The 26,789-nt window shown below is 42.2% G+C and overlaps 1 protein-coding gene across 13 annotated transcripts in view; it reads right to left on the bottom strand.

Moving 5' to 3' along the window:
* The window catches only part of LOC126875225 (cyclic nucleotide-gated cation channel alpha-3-like), a 217,648-nt gene that overhangs the window by 4,687 nt on the left and 186,172 nt on the right, over positions 1-26,789 (bottom strand). For 7 of the 13 annotated variants that reach the window (XM_050638030.1, XM_050638021.1, XM_050638026.1 and 4 more), the window contains 5 exons: positions 14,005-14,145; positions 12,489-12,641; positions 8,894-9,031; positions 5,849-5,887; positions 2,211-2,378 (listed from right to left, as the gene is read on the bottom strand). In XM_050638030.1, the coding sequence (XP_050493987.1) occupies positions 2,211-2,378; positions 5,849-5,887; positions 8,894-9,031; positions 12,489-12,641; positions 14,005-14,145 (639 nt within the window). Of the gene's footprint in view, positions 1-2,210; positions 2,379-5,848; positions 5,888-8,881; positions 9,032-12,488; positions 12,642-14,004; positions 14,146-26,789 lie in introns of all 13 variants that reach the window. The other 6 variants (XM_050638022.1, XM_050638027.1, XM_050638024.1 and 3 more) reach the window with 5 other exon arrangements.

Raw genomic sequence — 26,789 nt, 5'->3', positions numbered from 1 at the left:
CGATTAGCGAAAAATCAGCGAAATCGGAAATTCGTAAAAATTAGTCCTTCAATGTCTGGATATCGAACTTCTTTCTTACGATTTTTATCAAAGTTTATCGGAATCTAAATTTTACCAGAGATCTCCAGTCTTCGTTGCTTGTTTCAAACTTTTCAAACTATCCACACTGCGCGCCTTTAAGAACAGATTATAATATTGCGCGAGTTGACCAACGATTCTATCTTCCTTCGCGAACTTCCATATACGTGTAATTCTTCTTCGATAGCTGCCTTTACGATAACCTTTTTCCGAGCTATTGTAGCTTCGATGGCAGCGTTCGTTCTCTGCATACGTACAACCATGAATCGCTTGTACTTCTGTTCCTTTGGTCGCTCAATCACGTCATAGAATAAAAGGTCCGAATCGACACGCGTGACTGGTCGTATTACGGGCCAGGATTTTTGACAGTTATAGCGACCGTGGATATTTATTACATCCACTGGTAACATTTTTCTTTCCGTAGTTTATTTACCCAGCCGAGGCAGGCCTTTCGGTATATCGCGTTTTCGGATGTGGAAACGTACGAAGAGAATGTTCATACAAATAAACGTCGTTCTTGTGCCTATTGCCCACTGGTCGAAGTAGGCACCAGGTATCGCGATAGCAACGCGTGTGTTACGAGTCTAAAGTTTACCGTTTTCGACGTGTCGCGTGCGATGTTCGAGTAGAACGACGAAAGACTTAACAACTAACGGACAAAGCCGCAAACGCGATATATTTATTCCTCATTTTCGTGCAATTTCGGCTTGCAGAGGCGGCTGCTAAATTTTCTACCATCTGTTGCAGAATACTCGGTGTACGAGGGTAAATTAATAAGTAAATCGCATCTCCGTGCTAACTTTCGCTCTAAACTATGTAATTGCTGTTAAGCGGGTAGACAGATTCGGTTAGAATTGCTGGTAATGCAGAGCTACGTTTCAACTCGTTTGCATTCGTCAACGATACACGTGCACGCGAACACACGTACAAGATGTTTATCCAGATTCGAAGTGTTGCTGTTCCAGCGACGTTTCGCGGCTGCAAGATCACGACGACTCGAATGTGGTTTGCGAGAATCTTAGATCGATGAAATTTGCGAGAGCGGAACGTGTTCAGCCGTGGATCTGCGACTAACTGGCGGAAGCGTGATACGAAGAATACAGGGGAAGGACGCGAGTGTCGTCGTTTTATTCCACTCGGCAACATTTCTCGTTTTTCACGGAAGAGCAGATTTAAAAATCGCGGTATATTGTCAATCAGTCCCATTGTTACGTTCGGAACAAAAGAACCACGTGAAGTCTTCGTCGCCACCATTTTCCAGCATTGTATCTATCCTAATATCATACATTTTGTTGAGAACAGTACGAGGAATCGATCGACGCGAACAAGATCGTAGGATTCCATAAAAAAAATCGCGCTGCGCTAACCCAAACCTAACCCAAACCTCTCGATAAACAATGCAAAATTGTCCTTTACAATTTCCTTCCATAGACCGGGCCAGTTGCCAGTCTCATCCCGTATAGTTGCGACAAACGCTGTGTATTCTTCCGTCAACGTACGCGTATGTTACACGCTGAATCTTATTTAGTCATTAACGGACTTGTTTAGTCATTGCTATAGCGCGTTCGATGAATCGAGTCGGTGGAGGTACACGGGCTTCGGACACTGTATCGCAGACCCTGGAAGCGACAGCAAACCCTAACAATAAACCACGTAAACCGCTTCTCGACCGAACGTTCGCCAGCCAACAGTCCAAGTCCCTTGCGTCTATCACGTGCCTAGCAGGCAAATGTCCCGTTTACCTCGACTGACTCGAATCGTTGAACGGATCAGTGTTGCGTTATTGGTCAATTATACCGAAGCTGAACGATCTTTCAACGTCGTTCGTTAATCGGCAGACCTCGGATGAAAAATCGTAAGAAGCAAAGCGACGAGCAGACGGAGAACTCCGTCTATAGAGCAGCGATTTTCAACGCGTTTCCATCTCACGGCACGCGCACACTCATTACTGGAATTCCGCGGTAGACCGAAAGATACATTACGCGTACGTGTTCGGTTCGAGGGAATTCGCGGCGGTCTGAAATATTTGCGCTTTTCGAGAATTCTGCCGGTTGAAAATCGCCGTCGCAGACAGTCGACGAAGCTCAACGTCGTTCGAGTCGTAGAATTAAGCGGCGTTTAGAGGCTCTTACCTTTCTCGAGAGGAGCCCTCTTGTATTTTTCCAATCTCTTCACCGCGATGGCTTCCAGTCTGATCCTAGCCGCGGGATACTCCTTCAGAACGTCCCACATGTCCTTCTTGCTGAGGACGAAGAGGTCCGAGTAGCCCACCGAACGTACACTGGCTGTTCGCCGGTTACCTGCGTCGATGTAGCCATTTATTGGTTATCGAGATGCATCAAGCTTTCCGTTGTATCCGCTCGGAACCGATCGATCGACCGATCGTTCCGCTATCGTACATCGATCGTGTAAAGCTCGTCGCCCGATCAACAGCACGTGGCCTGAATGGCGCCAGACCGGTATCCACGTACTCGTATTATTTGCGTGTATTCTAATTAACAGAAGTGCGTCCACTCGACGACAACAGCACAAGCACTGACGCGCGTTCCTCATTGCCGACTCGATGGCAATCCTGAATAATCGTGGTAATGGGATCTGAAACGGGATTCTAACTTACGAGATACCCGGGTATCTCGCGAGACTTGCCTCCAAACGAATCGCCGCTTTTCGACTCGAAAGAAGAAACTGGCGTATAACTCGAAACACGCGACTGGCTTCCGCGTTCGAACAAGCAACTCGCTATTGCTTCTTCTCTGTTCCGACTGGTCGTCGGAGCGAGAGATCCGGAGACGAGAAAGAGGTTCGCGAAAGCAAGAAGCTATAAATCTTTGCGATCGAGCGAACAGTGACGTCGTTCGGCAGAAGACGAATAGTATACGTATAACGCTCTCTCATTCTGGTATTGGCGATCCGAATCCAGACTCTCCAGAGTTTTAAGCTTCGAATCCTGTTCCTCGAGCGATCCGAAAAATCGTCGTCGCGTATACGATGCAGATTCCAAGCGATTCGAACTGTTTCGGATCCTATCGTCCGACTGGTTCAAAGCTGATCGTTTCAATCTTCTACGATCGTTAATTTCATTACTCCGAGCTTTTACAACCACTATAAATAACATCGTAGATGAAATGTTGGTCTTGCGTTTGCCGCTCTAATTTTTTTAAATATCTGATCATCGACGTCCAAGGTGGAATCTTTGTTCATCCTTGATTAATCGTTTAGACACATAGCGCATGAAATTCGCTGTTGCTCGTTCCGAATTTCAAGATTCTCCTGCTTTTCTATCGTCTGCCTCCTCGTCGAGCAACAGCGCTGTTACGGTAATTTTCTTTAAATAATAGCAAAATGTATCATTGCTGACTCGTGGACAGCCGAACGTCGTGCCGGTGCTGTGTCGTTAAATGGGCGATAGTTGTGAATATGACGATGCTGAAGGCTGCTTTACACGTCGATGTCACCCAACGATACAACTTGGAAACCATATCAAAGCATAACCTTGGCTCATAAGCCGTAAAAATCATGCTCGACAAAATTTCATTGAAAACCGACAAACTACGTGATGTTTCATATCTATGTATTGTGTGTGTGTGTGTGTGCTTTAGTGGGATCAAGTTTTCTTGCCATTGTAAAGAGCGTCATGTGTCGATACGTATATGTTATGTGTATACTTTCATCGGAATAAAAATTTGTTTTATGCAATAAACAACGTAATACGCGTAAAAACAAGGAAAGACGAATATTCCATATCTCTTTGCCTAACTTTTTAATTGTTACACAATTGTATTAACAGGTCGCTTAACATTTCCTTTGACGAGTCACTTATCTCTGATTCTCAGAATCTGATTCTTTATTCTTAATATTATAATGAGAAAATTGTGAAACTGGAACCGTTCGAAAGTGTCGTGCAAATGCTTGTACGTCTTAAACAGAGTTTTTAATCGAAGGCAGCTACTGTTGTATCGCAAAGTATAAAATTCTTGTCAGATATATATTTTATTCTCAACGCGAGAATTGATTGTAATTTTAATAAATAAATAAAAAGAAATATATATATATTTTAGAAGCATTAATGCGTTTCGGACTAAGAGCGTGAAAGGTTGCCATTTGACGATGCACATCGTAAAAAATGGTGAATTTCGAATCACGGTTCATTCGCGCATAATCTCTTTTTTCACATAACATGTATATGTCGCTCCTTTACTGTTAATTATGAAACATTTATGTTCAAGAAATGGGAACACAACTTTTGATGCGTTGCATATCAATTATTAATTATTAATGTTGAGTGCGATTTAATTGGTAAAATGGTAAAAGGGAATAATTCACTGTAATTTATTTGCTAGAGTTAAGAGGGGTAAAATTCGATTTATTCGCGGGTGTGTACACAATGTTCGGACATGCAAAGTACCTATTTGTATTGTACGTTGGTAAACACGGAGAAATGCATGTATTTATTTCCAAACTAATTGACGAATGTCCTATCGATGACTGAAATGCAAATATACTTTTGTTCGTACACGTAATGTACGCGATATCATACATCGAAATGTTTTATTTGCTCCGATAAAAAATATATATTTTTGAAACGCGAATGGCGAGTATCGCCCGTACGACGATACAAACCGATGGCGATTTGAGTGAAATTCGATTAATTTCCTTCTCGAATCGTACGTTGCAATAGCTACACTGCTTTTGTAAAATTTGTTGGGTCTTTTGCGCGATATTTACCCCGCTCGTGGTTTAAAAAGTTTCTAACGAGACGAGATTGTTCGTTTGATCGATACTGCATAATATATTCATGATATATTCCGCAAATCATGCTTGCTAATACTGACGACGTTGGAGAATCGCTGTCGGCTATTCTTCCCAGCGAAAAGTGTTTGATATAAAATTTGTTTTCCACAGTAGATCGTTCAATATACAGGAAACTAACTACGATAATTAGTATACGGACATATATAAGAAGGTAATGTAATTTTCCAGTGCAAATTAGTCACATCCGTGGGCACGAATCATTGCAGCAATAAGTTACAATAATTATTAAGAGACTACGTTAAAAAATGGTAGAGAAGAATCGTGAAAAATATAATAAGATAATAAGATATAGGTAATTAAACAGTGCACTGATATGGGCAATAAAGTAGAAAAATATGGAAATGAACGTGAGCGAAGAAAATATTTACCAGATATATTCGACTTATGCACTCTCCCCCTTGTCTCTACGCGAGAACACAACATTTTTTATTCATCGTTGACCATTATATTTCGGTTATATCGATGATTATAATTAGACTGTCGTACGAATATCGATTATTGTTAGAATTAAATCCTTATGAAAATATCACAAACGGAGGACAGAGATGGATACAAGTTGGTGAAACTGAATTATCCTGCAACTTATTAAACAGTTGGTCAGAAACGTATATATGATCAACGATGCGAGACGTTCGCGAAAAAATTTCGATAATTGACGTTCGTTGGAATTCAAAGTTGCTCGTACGAACGATGGATAAAAAATGGCCTGTTTCGCAGAGACGACTCGCAAATATTTCCTTGCGCAGATAGATCACGGGTAAAATGTATGTTTCAGCATGTCATAGAAGCAAATCGATCGGCAAACGTAACCAGAAAGAAGACGAAAGAATGCTGAAAGAGCATGTCCAGTTTCCAAATGGGTCAAATCTAAACTAGGTATTCTAATGTTACTACGAAAGCAGGAGTGTCTAAAGAGGAATGATAAAAACAGGAGTGACTAAAAAGTACAGTGACTCACGAAACACCCTTTTATGTGACCTTTTTATTTGAACACCAACTAGAACAGAATAACTTTCTTAATATCCGACCAAACGATTTCAGTTTCTTTTGAGAAGTTCGATTAGTTTACTGGATGACATGTAAAAAAAGCTTGAAAAAAAAAAAATTGCAATTCCAGTTACGTATAGGTGGTACATGCTGAGAAGTTTATCTACTGGCGTAAATCTACCAAATGTATTTTCCAAATCTGCGTTACAGTCTATATTGCGTACATACGACGACAAATTGCGGACATACGATCAAAAATTTGTCGGCACACACAGCCGCAAATTATCCTCACCGATTGCTGGAACTGCTGGCACGAGGCAGGCCTCGGTGATATCTTTGATCCGTATCGACGTAATTCAACTCGATATCGAATTACCGGAATGAGAAAAGTCTTTTTTATCTTCTATCGTATCGTTACGAGATGGCCTTAGTCAGATTACTGAGACTCGTACGATGAAAATGATACCGGATATGGCTATATTTGAGCAACAATTTTTAACTGAACTAAAAAAATATGTGATATGTGATCGGGAGTAAGAAATGAGCCGACTCTACGGTATCGTATTACTAAGAGTTGAACCGGGTTCGGGTTATGGTTACAATCGCTGGCATTGCGCTCTATCTATTCCGTTTCACTCGCACTGCGAGTGGTTCTCGCTCTTATCTTCGATGCACGCACGGTAGAGCACGGTGGAGTGAGCACGAGTCCCGATCCATGTATTTGCCATGTATTCGGACACTATAGCATACAGAACAGGACGCATCTCACCGCTTAGAATATGTTGTCAAGGTCAACATTCTGAACAACTTCTTCCTAAGCACGTTCCTGCCGCTGGATCTCAGGTTCCGCGGTATTTGCAAAGAACTTCGAATTATCTCACTTCGGTTATACTTCATTTTGGAACAGGTGGTCGCATTTTTACGCAATCCAACCGGAATTTAACTCGTTAACGGAAGAGATTGGTATCGTGTACGTAAAAATGAACGTGTCGTGGGTTAGGTTAGAGCAGTAGGTGTATTAGGACCTTGGCAACATATCTCAACCTCGTTGAAATCGTTGAAAGCGTGTCCTTTCCTGTATCGCCGAAAAGATTGTAATAACGACCTTCGTCATTTTTTTCGCGATTCCAAGGTACTGCAATTTTTCCACGACTTTTTTTTTTACACGTCATCGATTAAATTAATCGGTAATTATGCAGGAAAGGGGACCTTGACTTCAATGATCTTGCCCTTGGAATGCGTCACTGAAGGGAAAGCTCCGAGTAACATGCACTCTGTTCTAGGCGATCAAAAGTTAGGTTAGGTTATCCATGGAATCCAACCTAACCTAACGTAACTCAACCACAAGTTACCGCTATCAGGACTGCAATCGTACGCAAACGCGTATTGCAATTTCGTCATTAGCCACTTATATCGGGACAAATGTAACGCAACTGCCGTTTTCTTCTTCTCGCAACTTTCGAACCGCGATCGTTCCGCGTTTCGGACAAAGCGCACGCGTTATTCAAGAACTTGCAGCCTACGACATATCCGAAATTCAACGAAACTGTAGTCGAAGCCCCCCTCTTTCTGCATAATTACCAACTGGTCGATCCAACTTCTCGAAAAAAGCTCAAGTCGTTCGGTCCAATATTAAAAAAGTTATTCCGTTTTAAAGGGTGTCCAAATACTTTCGTGAGTTACTGTATATGTTTGTCCGGTTGGATCGATCGACCGACACGACCCACGATTGATTTTCTCCCGCTTTCGGCCTTGTCTCTCGTATTTTCGGAACGCTCGGTATTTTTATCACGGCCGAGGCCGTGCACAGAGGCCCCAGTGTTATATAGTATCATTTATTTTCGTACGATATCTATTACGTTTCAGTAGGTTGTGTTGGTTTATCGGCTGGAAGACAATAATCGATAAAAACAGAGGGTCGAAGGCTAAAGGGCAATACGTGTCACGGGCCTTGTTCAATACGCATCGACGATCTCGCAACGATTTCGCCCTATCGATTTTTCTTTAAGCCTTGATTCGCGCTAGCGATCACGCTACGGCCAGGTCACGTCAGGTCAGGCACCGGTCAAAATCGCTTATACGCGATCCAACGGAAGCTAATGTTCATCCGCAGCAGGTGGTTCGATCGAGTCAAGTGAAAATCTCTTGACCGGTGCGATGACTCGACACGAGCTAATCGTTTTACCGATTTTCTAGATTTCATATTTTGCATCGGATACTTTAAACGTTCTGCAGATACAATACGCGTTTCCTTCTCTCAATGGATCGAATATTCATGACCTATATTACGAGCGAATTTTTCGTAATTTCAACGGAAGCCCAACCAGATTTGTTATATCTGTTCGGCAACAACAAACGAAAAATATTGAAATAGAAGAACAAAGAGCGTTGTCCAAGCGTCGAAGTAACAAAGTGTTGTGTGTTGGTTATTCAAATTCGTTGAACGCACAATAGCCGTGATGTCGATACTATCGTAACGAAAACTCTGTTTGCTTTGTTCGCAAATGTATGTTTGAAAAAGAAAAAATAAAAAAAAAAAAACAATTTTAAATGTATCACCCCGAGATCGGCAGAAACTTGTCAAAAATCTTTTAAAAGTCAGTAACGTGCAATAAAGTGCAACGAGGTTTGAGACAGTAAAAGTATCTACTTGGTCTGCAAATTACTGAAACCATTGAAAGGTCCATTCAAAAGATGATACTTCCCTCTACCTAAAGCACTCGATTTCAACGCAACAACATCTTTCTTTAACGCGCGTTTGTTCGTTGCGTGGTCGTCGGGAGCGCAAGTGGCAGGAGGAAATCGACAATAGGAACGTCGGTGACAGAGAAATTACAAGAGTAAAGAAAGACGATCGTTAGTAGAAAGTTGGGTTTGAAGATCGGCTCATACCGGCTCGGCGGGTCGCCCTCTCACAGAGTAGTAAGAACGTGAATCGTGAAAACGTGATCGTGAAATACGAGGGGGACAGCTCACGGGCCCCTGGTCCGCTTGGAATATTTACCGCACTCTTTACCTGCAGTCCTCATATTGAGAATGCTGATCTCCCCGAAGTAGGAACCAGCCTTAAGGGTAGCCAGCACTGTCTTCCCGTTATCAGCCACCACCTGCAGCCGGCCTCTGTTCACTATGTACATCTCCTTGCCTACCTCACCTGCAACACACGTTTCAAAAAGGAAAGTTAACACAATGGAAATCCATTCGCGCGAACAACGGATAGAATCGAGGACAGAAGTAAGCGTGCGAGTAGTGGGAGCGGATATCGGTGTAGTTTGATCGAACCGGCACGGTCGGACCTCGATAGCACGAGTCTCCAGGGAGGAGCTAAAATCTTCCAGTTATACAGCTTTCGACTTATCGAAATCTCCGGCTAAAAGAGATTTAACAAAACGAAAATTCCATGTAAAGCAAGCAGCTTCGTACAAAGGCGCAGTTTGACGTTCGTCTTTTCCAAGAGGGTCGGAATTTTAAGCTTTCTCTTGGAAATCGTTTTGTCCAGCGTACCTAAATGCCAAGGTTAATGACAGGGTAGAAGATAGTATTATGCGTTCGACCGACGGAAGAATTAGCATACGACCGAATGGTGGACATTTTTAAAGGGAAGAAAATCTCGTTTAGCAGATAACGAGGAAGAAGGACGAGTCGCTATTCTACGAGCTGCGATTGTATAAATTGTTTGATCCCGACAGGTTCGTCGTAAATGGAGTTCTACCGTAACAGAAACACGATCGAATTTCGAGGAACCACAAATACGTCATTGGAAACGAGATTCTTTGGGGAGGTTTCGCCTAATCTTCCTGCAGAAGGTTCTGTCGGAAACGTTTGCTGCAATGTACGACGAATAGAGAGCAAACGCGTACCAGGAATTTCTGCCAAGAATGTAAAATTCTACGATAACACGCGAACGTTACTTTCCCTCGTATCATATGCAAGATACGGAGATTCGATAGATAAATTAAATTCATTAATGTCCTATCTCGTAGTTGCTCCAAATTCATAGGAATAAATTCTAATTCTCCGAATTCTCGCTTACACCGCTACGATGTTTCACCCGCCGTGTATTATCATTCTTAAATTTTGATCGATAATGTTTCATTAGCAGTCTAGTGGGAAATAGAGCATAGTCGCTACTTGCATTACACAAGCAGTTTGGTATCTTCTTGTGTGCTGCACTTCTGTGCCTGCTACCGCTTCGTCATCCTATGTTTGCTCTGTTCTACTCGGTTCGGCCTTGTTCTAACCCTGTTCCATCCTATTCATTGCACTACTTATGGGGATTAAACCCACATCAAGCGATGTCAAAGCCCGATTTTCCATGCATGTTCAACGTACACTTGCTAAACTGTTTGCCGTGAGACGTTAGATCGTTGAATAATTTTAAAGAAGTCAGGGTACCAGCATAGAAAATTTATGCTTCCGAGTTCGCTTCAAATTTAACATTCACAGAGCTGTTGCGAGAATAAAGAGATAGATATATTTAAAGTAAATCTGAAAATTTACGTTAAACGTCGGAGTAAAAATTTCACGCACCACACAGAACCATGTTCGTCTCGTCGATGAAGCTAAATATCGAAGAAGCTAACGAATACGTATATTATTATTCGGATGATATTATTTCGGACGAAGTGGCTATCAAAATATTAATAAATGGACATACAGCGAGTGTACTTTTTAGTCAAATAATTTCCGGTGATACGCATAATACGTTCGTATAGAAGACGCCTACGAGTGTTCCAACACTGTCGTCGTTTCATCCAACCTACGTACATGTGTGTGTGTGTGTGTGTGTGTAAAATCGTGCGAGTCACTGACAGAAAGCGATTAGTTTGGAGAAAGCCACGGTAAAGACGACGTTAGCGTAGTTAAAGTAGTAACGGGTAAGCCATAAGTCAGGCTGAAGTCGCCAACTGCGCCGCAGCAGCAGTGATCCACTCGACGTATAGTCGGCCATCAAACAGAAGCATCCAGGGCGCTAGAAAACGGCTGTAGTCGCGTACCAACGGTCATGCGGCGGTCGTTTCCGCGGCGATGAAGAGGCTAGAGAGAAGACGATCACCTCGCTTACACACACACACACACACACACGCACTGCCTGTCTCTGTCCACTGGCTGTGTTCTTGTCCTTCGCTTTCGTTTCTCATTCTCTGCTCTCCCAGGGGAAGAGAAAATTATTTGGCTGGCTGGTCACGTTCGTTCGCGCGACCCATCGAAGAAATACTGACCGATCGCTGACGTATCCAACGAAAACTATTCCACGCTCGGTTGCCTTTAATTAAATCGACGATTTTATTCACTTGCCCTCGGCAACAAATCTTTTCGCTCTGTTTGTCGGTGTTGCGGAGTGGCTTGACGGGTCCAAGATTTTCATCGCCAACTACATGTTTCTTGCATTTTATTTCGTAGAATATCGTAGCCACTCGCAGGACGATAAAAAGTGGTCCAACAATTTCGAAGATGTACGCGGTGCACAGTCTAAGAGAGGACTTCGCCACTTTTCTGGCATTTCCAATAATCTCGCGGGAAGGTGTTTCACGCGAAAGTCGATCGACCTCGATCTGGCTGCTGACCGCGATAGGAAGATTTCTCGAAAAGTTTCTTCGCTTCGCTGAAGAGCGGCGGGGTGTCCACGAGGATTTGCCCGCGTAAAAAGAAAAGAGAACAAAGAAAAGGTTCGAGCAAGGCGAAAATAATCGCGCCCCATTATCAAACACACGACGTTTCTTCTTTGAACGAACCTGCGGTTGCCGAGGAACGCCGGAGAAGATAAGATTCCGCGCGAGGCGGGAGAGAATTTTCACAGCAAGCTGCAGTCATCCGACGCGGATGATTCTCTCGATCCGCGACACGGTTAGCTATTTCTCGGAATAAAGTATTTCGTTCATAACTGCGCCTTCTGGGTACGCTATTGGCAACCAGGCCAAGTGGAGAGGGTAGGCAATCGCTTCTGAAACTTCTGCCAGCTAGGGTACATATTTTGGCGAGGTTCCAGTTGTTCGTTCCAAGAGAATCCCGGTCAGGAAAAACGTGTGGCGATGTGTAAAAGGAAGGAAGGAAGGAAGGAAGGAAGCAAGCAAGCAAGCAAGCAAGCAAGAAGAACGAGGAGAGAGCAGAGGATGAAAGGAAGGAAGAAATTGCAAGTGAGAAATAGTTATACGCCCTATGGACTATATGCAACGTATCGTGGTACATGTCAAAGAAAATATTTCACAATGGCGTTGAAATATTTACGACCAGAAAAGAAATCACAAACTTCGGCAAAAGCTACTTGAAAGCGATTTACGTCTCGTGAAAACCCACACTGGCCTCTTAACTAATCCGATCAAATAAATCAATAGAGGCCAGTCGAACTTAAAAAAAGAAAAAAAAAGAAAGAAACACGCCACCCGTTGACTTGATAAACAGATTGACCTAAACGCAACATCCCAAGAGCATAAATCTAATAACATCTATGATTAAGCGATTATAGTGCAGCGGTTTGATTGGAAATCGGTCCATGTCTATGTTATTCTGCAGTGGCGATGGATACACCGCACTACGAGCACTGGACATTGCAGGCGATTCCAGTAACTGAGTAAGAAAAGAAAAAAAAATGAGGAGAAGATTACGCGTACCTTTGCGACAGATATAGTCGCCAGGTGAGAAAAGAACTGGTCGCAGTCTTAGTACGAGCTCGCACAGGAAGCCAGCCTCCGTGTTCTGGAAGATCTCCACCCTCCGTAGCGTGTCCAGGTGCACGTTTATCGCAATTTCGGCCTTCAGCTTGTCTGCAACGTTCCAAGGGGATTAATTTAACGACGGCGACTTTTCAGCTTTCGTTTGTTCAGCTTCTTTGCCGCGAGATCTTAAGGTCTCCTCGCTGATAAATTCGGCTTGGACGATTTATTTCTTCGCGAACGGACAGACTTAAAGCCGAGTGTAACGCTGGCGGTAAATTGTCCGCAACCACGTGTCGCAGCCAATCACCCGCGGATCTGTCTTTTTGCGAATCTTCCGCGAAATCTGCGGGTCTTGCACGAAAGACGGATGCCGATTGGCTGCGGACAATTGTCCGTCAGCGTCACGCTTAGCTTAAGAGAGACGCCAGAAAAGCTATATTAAGGATGATTTCGGATTTTCTTTTTACTTCGGATAATATTCTGATTATAAATTTTACGATCACAGTAGCCTGGAAATATAGCCTGTACATCCTGCAACTCGATTACGTCGAAAACAAGTTCTATTCCATGTTTTCTTCTTATTTTTTCACGAGAAATCACCACGTACTGGCCATGCGCATGTTATTTGGCTACAGCCGGTGTGCTTTAATGCTTCAAAAATATTTACGGGATGGAGATTCGGCGGCAGATTTAACGAACTATCCCGCAGAAATATGTTCCAGCGACGTCCATCATTCTGGCTAAATGAGAATCACGATGGAAGATTTCTACGTGCGTCATATTACTGCGGGATGAAATAAGATTGCTGCAGCTATGACTAAGGTAAATCCAGTGGAATAAACCTCGATACGCGATTCACGTGTACGTACGAGAAGAAACAAGGAAGAGGAGGAATTACCGAAGAGGAAAAGCGAATCGTGCGATGCTAAATGCCGTGGAAAAAATTACACGAGCAAATTGATGCATTTTCTAGCAACCTTCGTCGATGCGCGAACGCGTCAAATCACCAATAGGACGTCGGTGAATATTTTAGCTTGCGATAAACGCGATACCATAACCAAAATTAACCCGTTCGTAGTAGATCAAAAAGACCAATACTTCTCTTAGTCATTTCATTTTCTGAGAAATTTCTATGCGACTTACCGATATAACTGGCTCTCCTCTAAATAAACATGAATTTTTGCTCGACGATTTTTATATTCACGATTTTAGGGGAAACGAGTTTGTACGTTCGAACGAATCTTTCACGTCATCTTTGACAAAAAAAAAAAAAAAAAAATCTTCATCTTTCATCGTCATTTTGTTTGTACGACAACTTTGCCAGTGGAACGATGTACAAGAAATAGCTGCTTCTTTTGCAGCAATAACTCAAGAACTATAAATTTCTAGTACAAGTAAATAAACGATATATTCTGACTTGCTATTAGACAAAGAGACGAACGTTTCAAACGGAGAAGTGGAAAACGCTTACCTGGAAGACAGCTGACAGCTTTCTCTTCGTCCGAGCATTTCTGCGTCAACCAAAGATAGTCGAACCATTTGATCACCTTCACCTGTAGATGCTTCGGCACTCTTCTCATTCTCATGTACGTTTTCACGCCATCCAGCTTCGCTGCAATTAGAAAAAAAAAAGCATCGCGATTATTACAAGTCGCGAGTCTGTTATATCGCGTCACTTTTCAGTACTGTGCTATTAACAAGCGTGTTACTCGATTAATATGTCCATAGTAATGTAGAATAATATAAGATAAAAGGTATGAAATCGTACAATGTCAATCACTAATTAACATATTAGTTATCTACAATTTTATCGATAATTGCCAATTAGTCTACTTTATTATATCGACAAGAATTAAACGAAATCCTATTCGTTCGATCAGTTAATCCTTTGCTGAGAATTTCTTTACTGTATAATGCGAAATTTTCAAATTCTATTCTAAATATTATACGTGTATACACAGTGTGCGAACTTTGCCAGTGTGTTCTATAGGGCAACGATTAGACTGACAATCATGTAGCAAAATGTTGGCAAATGGTTGGTTAAAAAGTCATAGCAAAAACATGAAACGTAAAATAATTACACATAATTACGCCTGTATTTCCAAGTGTCGGTCGCCTTTGTTAATGCAAACTTCTCTCTTTCTCTCCACTAACTATCGAGTATTATATCCTCATAAACTTGTACAATTATTTATAGCATATTCGTTAATCGCACGCGTTTCTAGAACTTCCGCCAACGAAACGCGTATCCGCATATTCGTAAATTCGTAATTATTGCTGCAAATAGACGCGACGCTGTGAAAATTCGGCAACTCTTGCTTCGAACGAAAGCAGAACGAGACTGAAACGAAACGACCTTTCCCTCTACGCCGTTTAATAGAATCGAGCGTTCGAGTAAACATACGGTACGTCATATCGACGCGACGAAAACGTTCTATCAACGTTTCCCATTAACGGATGGCCTTTTCCGCTTCGAATAGGCGCATGATTTATTAATGTTCATTCGCGATATATTTTTTCCTCTATTCGCCACACGACATTTCGGTTTCATCCGTACTCATACTAAAAGACACTGGCAATTTTTGAACATTACATCACCGGACTACTGTTCGTCATCAGTGCGAATCAATGAGTAAATTTGCTAGGTGTTGGGTGACTCGAGTCGGAAACCATCCATCCATCGATGGTTTAACCGAGCTTATCTCGAGAGATCGTTCGGACAAGTCCTCTCGAGTCTTGTTCCAGCGTGCTGGCTTGATAAATCGTTGAGCAGATTATTTCGATGGTTCAGGTTACGGTTTCTATATCTTGTCGAATCTGATTCGATCATCGTCGAACGTTGGCGTCGTAGATGGCTCGGTGCATGGGCATAATTCGACCGACGAGAAAATAATCCAAACTTACTGGTCTGTGAAAAACGAATTTTGAAAAATGAAACACGCTCGCGTGTCTTTTGCTGAAACATTTTTTAACCGAATCGCATGAAAAATCCCGAAAGCCGCGATATCCGTTACCGGGTACCTCGCCTGTTTGATCGCTTTATTTCATTTTTAAACCATACGTTCCACTGTTCAACCGGCCGCTTTTATAACGAGAATGTTGGTTAAAAAGTATTTGTATATTCGGTCACAATAGCTACACGGACACGTTTTCAGCACGAACGGGAACCGGAATTAACTGAAAATTTCACGCACGGATATTTCGCGGTGTTTGCCCGAAACTGGCGTTTGATGTTTGAATTAATTAGCGACGTCCAAATGGAAAAATATGCCGGAGAAATGTATGCGTTTGATCAACTTATTCCACAGTTAATCACGAAAGTTTACGTACATCTAGCGAATTCCGTTTATCTTCTATCTATATTTCATATTGCCATAAAATTATTTACGCCCACGTGATCTATGCAACTGTTGTTATTAATACGTTTCTAATAGAAATTGGAGAAATTGAAACGTTTCACTTGGAAAAATCTTCTATCGGCTACGTTTTACATGCGTACGCGCAAACACTCATATACAGGCGAACGATAATTTATGAAAATTAAACAAGTGGATGACAAGCGACGATTATCGCAAATTCCGCAAATTCTTCCTGGATAAAAATACCTGTCACGTTCCAAAATGTTTTTGGGAATGCTTTCTACGCGTTCGCCGGTTCCTACCGTGTCGACGTTTCTACGACACGGATTTATGAAAACCGAAATGAAAGAAAAGACAAATATCGCGCGGCGTCTGTGTATGTACGTGCCATTTGTAAAGCAAATTAGGTTTCGTAGAGGAAATGGTAAAAAATACCATTTCAAATGCGATTTCACTGTTGTTTTCCGTAACTGTTTATTAAGCAGCATAATCGCGAATCTATTATGCAAATTTTTATCGTAACCGTAGACTTTGGACGTCTGTACGACTTTATAGTTCTACGTAGCTAAGGATATTTCCTTTCGATAGATCCATCGATTTAGGAAAACTGATCCAATGATCGAGGAACGTGATCGACGTACATAGGCGAAAGAAATATTTAATTTTCACCATGCAGTGAAAAATCTGCGACCTATCATCGCGTGGATCGATGCCAAACGACGAAACCAAGGCTACAGAATCAACGAATTTTTCCAAATTAGCAATTCTTAAGAGCTTTGATACTTTCTACGGGTAGTTCTAATCTCATGGCCAAGAGCTGTGCGAAACACTTCTAATTTGATGATCAGCAAGTACGTTTAGAGCGGGAACGAAGGTAGACGCGATCAGACTAATTTCCGCGAATCGTTTTCAATTTGACGATGAGAAATTGTAATTGGAGTCAGATCAAAGGTAGACGTCCTAATTTTTGTTCTTCCAGCTTTCGTTATGTTGTGGTAGATCATTGTTAATATTATTCTTCTCCATCACTTCTTCCATCACTATTTCGTTTGTAGTTGAGCAATCTTGTACTTCACTTGTTGGTTTATTTGGCAACAACAGACAAAATACAGATTTTTTTTTATTTATTTATTTATTTATTTATTTGAATTTGTCCAGTAGGACATTTGGTAAAATATTATAGCGGTATACTAATATAACATGTGGGTGGCTACCCCCAGCGGGGTGCCATCATCGTGAAAATACAGATGGCAAGGAGACAAATGTACTGGCTAACAAGTCGAAAATCCAAACTAAGCATAGAAAACAAACTAAAAATATATAAAATGGTCATAAAACCAATCTGGACATACGGAATAGCGCTATGGGGAACAGCAGCAATGAGCCATATAACCAAAATAGAGGCAATGCGATCTAAAATACTCAGAACAATAGCAAACGCGTCATGGTACGTTGGAAACGAGGACATTCGGAAAGACCTGGGAATACCAACGGTCAAGGAAAAGATTAACAGAAGTGCAAGAAGATACAGAGAAAGAATAGCATTGGGCTCTGTTGGTCTACCGCCCTGTTTATGGCGTATGTTTCTCCTTTGTTTAATATTTTTATTGTTGGTATTTTTGGATGTTCTTCATTATCGATTGGTTCTGTTACACGTCCCTTTTCTTTCATTCTTGTCGCACTTACGGAGGCACTAATTTTCACGTCCGCATAGCTCGACTGCTCGGGCAGAACTCGCTTTGCCTAATCAAAGGTAGACGTGATTCAGCCTATTTCTGTAAATCATTTCCAATTTGACGATGAGAAATCGTAATTGGTGTCGGAACAAAGATAGACACGATTTGCTCCATTTCCGTGATCCCTCCACTTCTAATTTGATGACCAGGAACCGTAGTAAAAGACAGAAAAAGGTTAGACACGATCCGGTCCATCCTTCCGTAAACCTTGTCCTTGTCTTGATGAAAATTGTTGGCTGCCATAAAACGAGGTGTAGTATAGGTCCTAAGAGACGTAAAGGCAGCATCATAAAATATTTTTCCGGTAGGAAATGTGTTAATAAAAATCGCGTTTCGTTGGTAGCCTTACATTTCTAGCCACCGCAGCATCCAGAGGCGATGCTGTTCCTCCAGGAACATTTAATCTAGTGGTGTGTACAGTTGAGTGTATCGGTGTGGTTACAGAAACTAGCGTATTTCATAGAGAGGTCCGGCCATTCCAGGTCTCTGTTAGAATAAAGAGAAACGTCCATTTCCTCGCGAGTACAGTTTTTTCAAATTACGTACTTCCCTCTTCCAAAAAAAAAAAAAAAAAACGTGGCATTGATGTAGCGATATTTGCAACGATATTTTGACGCGATTTTCAAAAAAACGCAGGCTGATAAGAAATTCGCTTTTTTCGCATAAAGAGTAGCAGTAAAGAGTAGAGTGCAGTATTGTTTTGTTTCCAGCGCCTGTAAGATTTCATTGACGAATCTGTGCGTTTGTTCTATTGTGCAGTGTTTGTTTCTGAATCCGAATTTGTGATCAGGCATTAGTTGATTCTTCTCTATTATGGGTTTTGCCCGGTTGTAAATTATTTTCTCTAGTATCCTAGAGAACATCGGGAGTAGCGAGATTGGTCAGTAGGATTTGGTTTCGTGTGGGTCCTTGCCTGCTTTGGGTATCATTAAGAGAAAAAGAAAGGACGAGATTTAGAAAACGGAGGTTATCTTCTAACAGGCTCGTCCCGAGGTTTCCATAAAAAGCTATTTAACGACCGGAGCGTGTAATTTAAAAGCTTTCTCTTCGTGCAGCCTTTTCGTCGGTCGCGCCATTCGCTCGGATTCGAATTTCCCCGAACGTACGATTTTTTTTCACCCGGCTGGCATTTTAATGTCCATCGTTCCGCGTCCGCTGCGGAATAAAAGCGCTGCGAGTTGCGAGGACTAACGACCGATACGTGCTTCCTGGCATCGGTGGTCCGTGGTCTTCGTAGCCGAGAGCCGTTTTGCGAGCGCTGCGCGCTCGTAAAAACCGACTGCACCGAATTCAAAGAGGCTCGCGGAACGCGCCAACAGCGGCGTTCAACCGACTCGGGAACGCTGCAACCGGAAATATCGATTGCCACGCGACGTCACGTTTCACCACCTTCCACGATCGTTCTAATTGCACGGTTGAAACGGTAAACGATGTAAGTGGCAGGAGGATAAAAGGCGATTCCCCTTTCAGTGGAAAATGATATTTTGACGACCGGACGACCTGTCCAGGGGAGAGGTAACGACGCAAGTGCACGTTTCAGGTCTTCGAGTCTCACGATGGCGAGATAACGCGAGATTGGTCATCCGGGAGCCATTTTACTTGCAATTTCCACTTGCATTCTGCGCTAACGCAACGTTTTGCAGGCATTGGAGTCCGTTTCTTCGGAAGGGGCCTGAAACCGAGCGTTTCAGGTCCCGCTGTGTCTCCCTTTACATCGAGCAACGTTCCTCTTGGCTGGTCAAACCGATAACTCGGATCCCAGTTATAACTCTCGAATTTACTTTATTTATTTACTCTACTATTCCGAGAACTATTGCACCGGATAAACAAATAATTTGGAAACTGTCGTCCTATCGTTTAAGGTCTGGATTATCGTCGATTGGCGTAGTCTAACGTTCGATTATCTTTTCATATGGAGATGCAACTCGTTGTTTCTGTAAATTACTGACAATGACGCAAACCATCTTGGCTAACTTTCTTTTTTCTTACGAATTTCGATAACTTACAGTATATATTTGAATTCTGAATACTTTATCAACGAGGGAGAGACCAGTGACTTCGCTCGAACTATATCTTTTAGATTCGTCAAACGATTACATCGATTAATCATGGGATACACTAAAGAGACTTCTTTGCTTGTCATTTTTGTATCATTATTTATTTACATCCATCGATTTATATCCATTTAACATTGTACAAATTGGATATTATTTAAATCTGCTTTTTCCATATAAGACAACGATACACGCAGAAGTGCATCTTGAAAGCTACAAAATATTTGTAAGAGAAGGCCAAGTTCGATCATCCGGGACGACCGTCTGACCCTTCGTCACTTTCGGCCATGGAAAGGAAAAGCAGTCGTCAACGTTTCGAAGTGCCATAAATTGAACCCTCATCCGCATGGTGTGGATCTCAATTGCCTGGGTTCTACGACTCCCTTCCAAAGCTCTGATCTGCGTGACTGCGACGCCGAGGGTAGGTTCTTTGTCCAATCGTCGCCATAAACGCCAAAGCAAAACCTGACGAATTTGCCATTTTGCGAATGTGCATCGCACGCTATAAATGGGACTATCATGAATTCGCTTTTAGAGCTTCTTATATATTGTCTGAAAAATAGAGATTTTTTAAGAAAAGCTTCGCTCTGGTGGCTGATTTATGGCCGGTGGCAATTTGAATTCAATCGGTAACTTCCTCGGAGCATAATGTCCTCAAAGTGACATATTCTGCTCGTAGCGTGAACTCGGTTCGATGTAGCAAACAACGATGCAAAACTTGTTCGTTCGCGACACTGCACCCCGAAAGCTTTATGTAATTTACATGAGCGCGCGACTACAGATGCGGAATATATGAATACTACGGTTAACACGGCAACGAATTGCCCGGCAAATGCAGCGCAGATGATTTACGCGTCGTATAAACACGCTTTTGTACCTTATTAAACGTAACGCTTAATGTCCAACGATACGTGTTCTTTCGCCTATTTGTCCCGAGCTTCTCAGCTCCGGGATTATCTAGATTCGTTTGCGAGAACGTTTCCTCAATTCCCTCGCTTTCTTTTTTACCTTGTTGATCTCCTATGAGAAGAGATCTGCCGTTTAATACGAGAGGACAGTCGACAAAATAGCAAGATGCCTCAAACTTATCATTTGCTCACGTTTATGGGAATACGTCTGCAATTTCTTTGACTTATTTACAAGCCTGATTCAACGAGCGATTCGCATATTCCAACGTTTTTCAAAACGTTACTCGTCGGAAAATTTCTCCATCCCAACACTCTGAACGCTTTTCTTTGAAACGCTTCCGTACCATCGTGTTCAGTAAGCGTGTACAATAAAATACTTAACAAAATACAACCATATCGCTTATCCATGTACGACACATTCAAGGCACTAAAGTTTGGCCGGACCCCTGTACAGATGCAGCAACAATTCCCGATTTTATCATCAGAAGGAGAAGGACCAAAGATACGAATGTACAATTATCGGGACTTGTTGGAACAAAGAGACGGCAGAGCTCGGTCCTTTCCTTTGTGGCTCTGTGCCGCGTACGTAGCTGTCCGCAGCGCCAGCCAAGTTTTGTTCAATCCGCTCGGTTAAGTGGAAGGAAATTGGCTGCTATGGGCAAGTGTACGTACGTCTGAGTGAAACTTGAAACCAAGTTGTTTGGAACGATCGTTTGAAACGAGACAAAGGTTGTTTTTAACGTAATCGCCAGTGTTTGAGCGTCGAGTTACGTGGAAACGATACGGGTACACATCTCGCGCGGATGTATCGTCCAGCCGATAATTAGGAAATTCATGAATTTCCAACTGAACCTAATTAACTGATCTCGCGCGCGTTCGATGGATATTTCATGCAAGCGCGATTCATCGAGTATTCCATCATCAGGGTCAGTTACTCGCGCTGATAGAAGCAAGGACTGCTGCCATCTCGAGGATGAAAAGCTGAAAATGAATCGGTCGGTAGATAAGTCACTTACCTAACGATCGTCGCACGATCGTTTTTTTTTTTTTTTTTTTTTTTTTGATTGAAGTAGGCAATTGTGATTTATCTTGTTTTGGCATTTGTGCTTTCTCGATGTCCATAATTTTGTTTGTTTTGTATTATTTGTTCTCTAGTGTTAGTATTATTTCGTTGACCAGTCTGTGCATTTACTCTATAGTGGAGTGCATGATCGTGGCGACTTTCATTAGAAGAGAACGTGTTACCCTCGGCGACTGGGTCTGCTGTAAAAGTTAGGCTGAACTTGCTGCCGTGGAACATCCCCACAAAACAGCAAATTATAGTATGGAATTTGTCGGCGAGTACCGAATTAGGCTGCGACTAGTTATCAATTACGGTGACAGGCAAAAGACTAGACGCGGAGGAAAGCTCGTTTCCACGATGACGATCTTACGTGAATTTTTGTGGCGCCGTTTCTGCCGCAAATATTCCATCGATGATCGAAAAGGACTCGCAGACGGTACAACTTCGAACGAGTTGAGCTGAACATTCGAACGTTCATTTGGACGAGTCAGTCAGGCGGTGGTGATGTTACGGTTGCGAAACTTGAGTCCTCATTCCGAGCAATTATCGAGTGTTTCCAGCATTTTGAAGATAGTGTTGCAATATATTGCATGGTTGTCTTTTAGTTGAAAACTCGCTCGTAAATTAGGAAATCGCTCTATCACGATGTTAATTTTTTGATACTCTTTGAGACAAGTATTTTTCAATCGTCATAAACGGCATTCGTCCATGTTTGTAATAAAACTAAATATAACGAAAGTGCCGCTTCGAGCCCCGCTCGTTGGAAATGTACCAAAGTATTCATGATCGCTTTGATCGCTCTCTGTAAAATTCGCTTTTCTATTCCAAATATTGACCATCGCAGCATTCTGTTCCGTTTGCAGACTCGTCGATTTTCCGTTCGCTTTGTCCCAAAAGGAGGTGCTCTTTTCTGCGTTTCCGTGATTAATTTTGAGTAATTATTTGAACTGGTCGGTGAAAATTAAATTCAACCTGGCAGCCCTATTAGTCCTAACACACAGTGTTATCCGGTAAAGTCAAATAAAACAGAGTGTGATCGGACAGCGGAATCTTTTTTCGGATTAGATTTTATTTTCGAGAAAATCAATTCCTCCTAATCGCGGAGGACTTGAAACATATATAGTAGAGAAATGCGAGATAACAGGAGGAGCTAGGAACACGGTAGAAGTATTAAATGAGACTGGAGTAGGAGTTGGCGAAACTAGAAGCGATAATAGAGAAGAGAAGAGAAGAATAGCAGAAGAGGGGCAGGAACGACAGGGGGGGAGGGCAGCAAGGAAGCAAAAGCCAAAGACGGAATGAGCACTTAGTTATAAGCGTTAGATATAAGTTAGTACATAGAGATAGATCAAAGAAGATGCAATAGATAGGTACAAGCAGTATATAATAATAGAAGTGCTAGAGTAAAAGAAATATATGTGATGCAAGGGCATTATGAGAGATGTAAACCGAAGGTCGTCCAAAGCCGAAAGGTATGGACTAAGAATAAATAAATAAATAAAAAAATAATAAATTTTTTAATTAATATATACATATATATATACGTATGTATATTAATATATATATATATATATATATATATAGAGTAGGTATCCTAAATTTTGTTTACCAAATGGCAAACATATTCTATCGGTAAGAGGTAGACTTATAAATGTTTCGATAAAAATGTTGCAACAAAAATACGAAGTAACGAAGAATTGGTACTTTTTGTATTTCTACCGGTTGTCGAAGAGCATCGGTAAAAGGTTTACTGGTGTCCTTGGAGGTCTTCTCAGTATACTAAGGGCTGGGAGAAGATAGCCAGGGCAATAGTCGATCGTACCGCGTCATTAAATGAACAAAATTCCATGTTCGCCACGTTAACAAGCACTGACTGTTTCGCCTGCGTAGTTTGCGACTAGACCTCCGGTTTCCGCGCATTTATAGACAACTTGAAATCGAGAAAATCTCCAGTACGAGCGGACTGTTGCTACGTACGAGAACAATGGCCAACAACCATGCTGTGATACTTGGCATTTGCTCTATTCCAAACTTCCATCACTTTCGTCTCTGCACTCATTTCCTTCGAATTTCCCATCGCATCTCGGCTAAATGGAACATTTTTTGTTCCTCGAGAGACGCTCTCAAATATCCTGCAAGCATTTTTCACCGGCGTGGAGGTCCGAAGAAGGCCACTTTTTAACTTGCTCCTATCCATGACAAGTAATCCAATACGGATAACAAATCGAGAAACTTGAGCGAGTCTTGAGACTTTCACGGCCTCGAGTGTCACTATGGCGAAACCGAGAGGAGCTTGGGTACACGGCTCAAGGAACAAGAGAGGTGCACCGGACTGAAGTACGTAGAGTCAGCGGTAGCGGAACACCAACTAACTACCGGGTATAAGATACTCTTTGAAAAGACGTTTGTCTTAGCAAAGAACAAAGGGTACTTGCCGAAGAAATATAGGAAAGGAACAGAGATCACGAGACACCTCGAGTACATCAACCGAGATACCGGTTTTTCCATTTCCACCCTATACAGCGTACTTTCCGTTCGTTCCTGTTTTAATTGATCAGCCGTCCAATTAAGAGTACCAGAGTTAGCCGATCATCCAGCTTGAAAATCGACTTCGCGTCGATCGTTCACCCGCGACTCTCAACCGAGCGACACTCTCGTTACCATCTCGGAACATCCAGACCACGAAAGACTCTGGATACACACTACGACTGCAATGCTGGCGAAACGTCGATATTCTTTTCTTTTTGGGTGTTGGTCTCTGCAAGATAGACCAGTGTTGGACCAAGCGGTTGGTTCATCGCTGCGTCGCTGCTAATCTACGCGTCAGTTAAATGTAACAGTGCGAATACAGCGAGACGAAAGAAGAAAAAGATCCGACGATTCTCTGCCTTTTGTAACGGCGAATGTTAAACGCCGTGATTCGGATCTTTGTCGAAATCTTGCCGATACTTTGATCGTTCCGAGGCGAATGCCGAGGTTTAGGTATATTATCGGTGCCGCCTTTTGCCATCTTTCTTCCGAGCTGTCAGCCACTATCTTGGGCCGGTTCGTTCGTGAGTCGAAAGAGCCATAAGCCGGCGAGAACGAGAAAGTTTAAATTGCACCACCACCGTCTATCACGACTCGGTTGTCGTTTATTCGGCTGGTTGGAAGCCCATTTCCGATTGAAACCAACCCCACGTCCGTGCCAGTCGCAACTTTCTTCCGCTTCGTTCTCGACAGAATCTCTTCCTCCTACTATGTTTCCAACGGCCGCAACTCTCCCGGTCGTGTCGCCTCGTCTTTCTTCAATTTCATCGCGCGCCACATCGGTTTCGCATCGTTTGCCGCTGAACGTACCGCCAACGATACTTCAGGTATAGTACCGGTTATGAGAAGCTAGTTTAGTCTTTGGCCGAATTAATCGTTCTCGTACGGATAATACGTTTTGGCATCGACCACGCGTAACCTTCTCTCTTTTATTCGTTTCCGGTTCGAGTAATCGTTGGGTGTCTGGCGCGTTATCCACACATTTCAGGTACAACGTTAGTGTATCAATGACAGATTTTAGCGACACTATCGTTGAATAGTAGTTTCGTTGAACGGTAGATTCGAGGGACCTGTGGAATATATCAGAAATTATTTCAATCGTTGAACGTGGACAAATTTGGACAGTGGTAGTAATATTACCAATACATTCGAGGTACAGACAGACAGTGTTAGTATCGTCGTACGAACATCCGCACGTTGTGACGCGTCCGCGTTATTTGCGAAGAATTCGCAGGTAATCGAAATAGAATTTCCAGTCGAACGTTTCCTTCGTATTCTTCTGGGTTGATCAGACGATTACGCGTCGTGTATGGAATGGATGCGTTGATCGAACGCCAATGCTAAATTTGCTTCTGGTAATTTCGACCTCAAATATGCGCCATACTCCGTGTAAGGCCAATCGAGGCTGATATAAATTTACATAACTGAACGGAGCTATCTCTTTTTATAAAAAGAAAATAATGCTCTTTCATTTCCACGCGAGAAACGAGATTACTTTCCGAGCAAGCCAATATATATATATATCCAAGAATATAAATATATCAATCGATAATGTTTATTTCAATTCTTCACGGTCTCTCGTAAAACAGAAAGGGATTAAAGATCCAGGGAATATCGACGGATGTAAGCGATGCGCGTGTTCGAACAGGGATATTCCTACCTTCGAATAAAAGTCAAGATGGAAGCGCGATGATATCCGGACAAGGGAAGGTTACAGAGACGATAACGACGGAATAGAAGAAGAAAGAGAAATGGATTTTACCCTGCGACATGATCCATGGAAACAGATTTGACGTTTTTATGGCGGCTATCGTTTAACGTAATTTCATAAAGGCATTGTCTGCCTCCACCTGATCGTTCTGGCTCTCTTCTTTCCGCTTCATTCGATACTCCATTCAGCACTGATTGAATATTTAATTTCGATCACCGTCGGCGTTCCAGTGGACGATTTGACGTCCCATATCCAACGTGATCTGAGTTTCCTCTGACTGAATCGTCGATGGATATATCGGTGCCGATATCGTAAAATCGGCGGTCGAAATCGGACGAAGCTCGAAACCTAATTGAGCCACGAGTCGTGCGGACAGATCTAGCGATCCTTAAAAAGATGCAAAATTAATTAAACGCATTGTATAATTATTACAAGTGACAGGTCACAGTTCCATTTTAGGCTCGTAGTCATTTTGCAGAGAACTTGAAAACCACGCGTTAATCGTACTATTCGCTCAATTTCAATTGGTCTTTGCCAAATACGATTTACTTTTATTTCTTTTTATTTCTTTTTACGACGAAGAACAGATCTGTTCGTCGTGTGATCTATGCGGGCCAAATGTAAAAGGGGACCCTTTAAATTAATCGACATTTATACCGTCAAGGCCATACGATTATCGTATCTTAAACACTTGAAATTAAACCAATTCGTCCCAACCCTATTCTCGAACAAGATTGTTCACACGCAAGTAACAGAAATTCATATATCCTCCATGGAAAACGTCTTTCGTATTACCCTCATTGTGCCTTAATACTTATACGAGACACTTATCTTGTAACTAAGCAAGTTATTGGACGAGTGACAGAGCAAGTTGTAAAACTAAAACGACGACGATT

This window comes from Bombus huntii, chromosome 17 (assembly GCF_024542735.1).
Source record: "Bombus huntii isolate Logan2020A chromosome 17, iyBomHunt1.1, whole genome shotgun sequence".
Taxonomy (NCBI): Eukaryota; Metazoa; Arthropoda; class Insecta; order Hymenoptera; family Apidae; genus Bombus; species Bombus huntii.
Note: the sequence above shows the minus strand (reverse complement) of the source record. Positions and strands in the feature narration are given on the sequence as shown.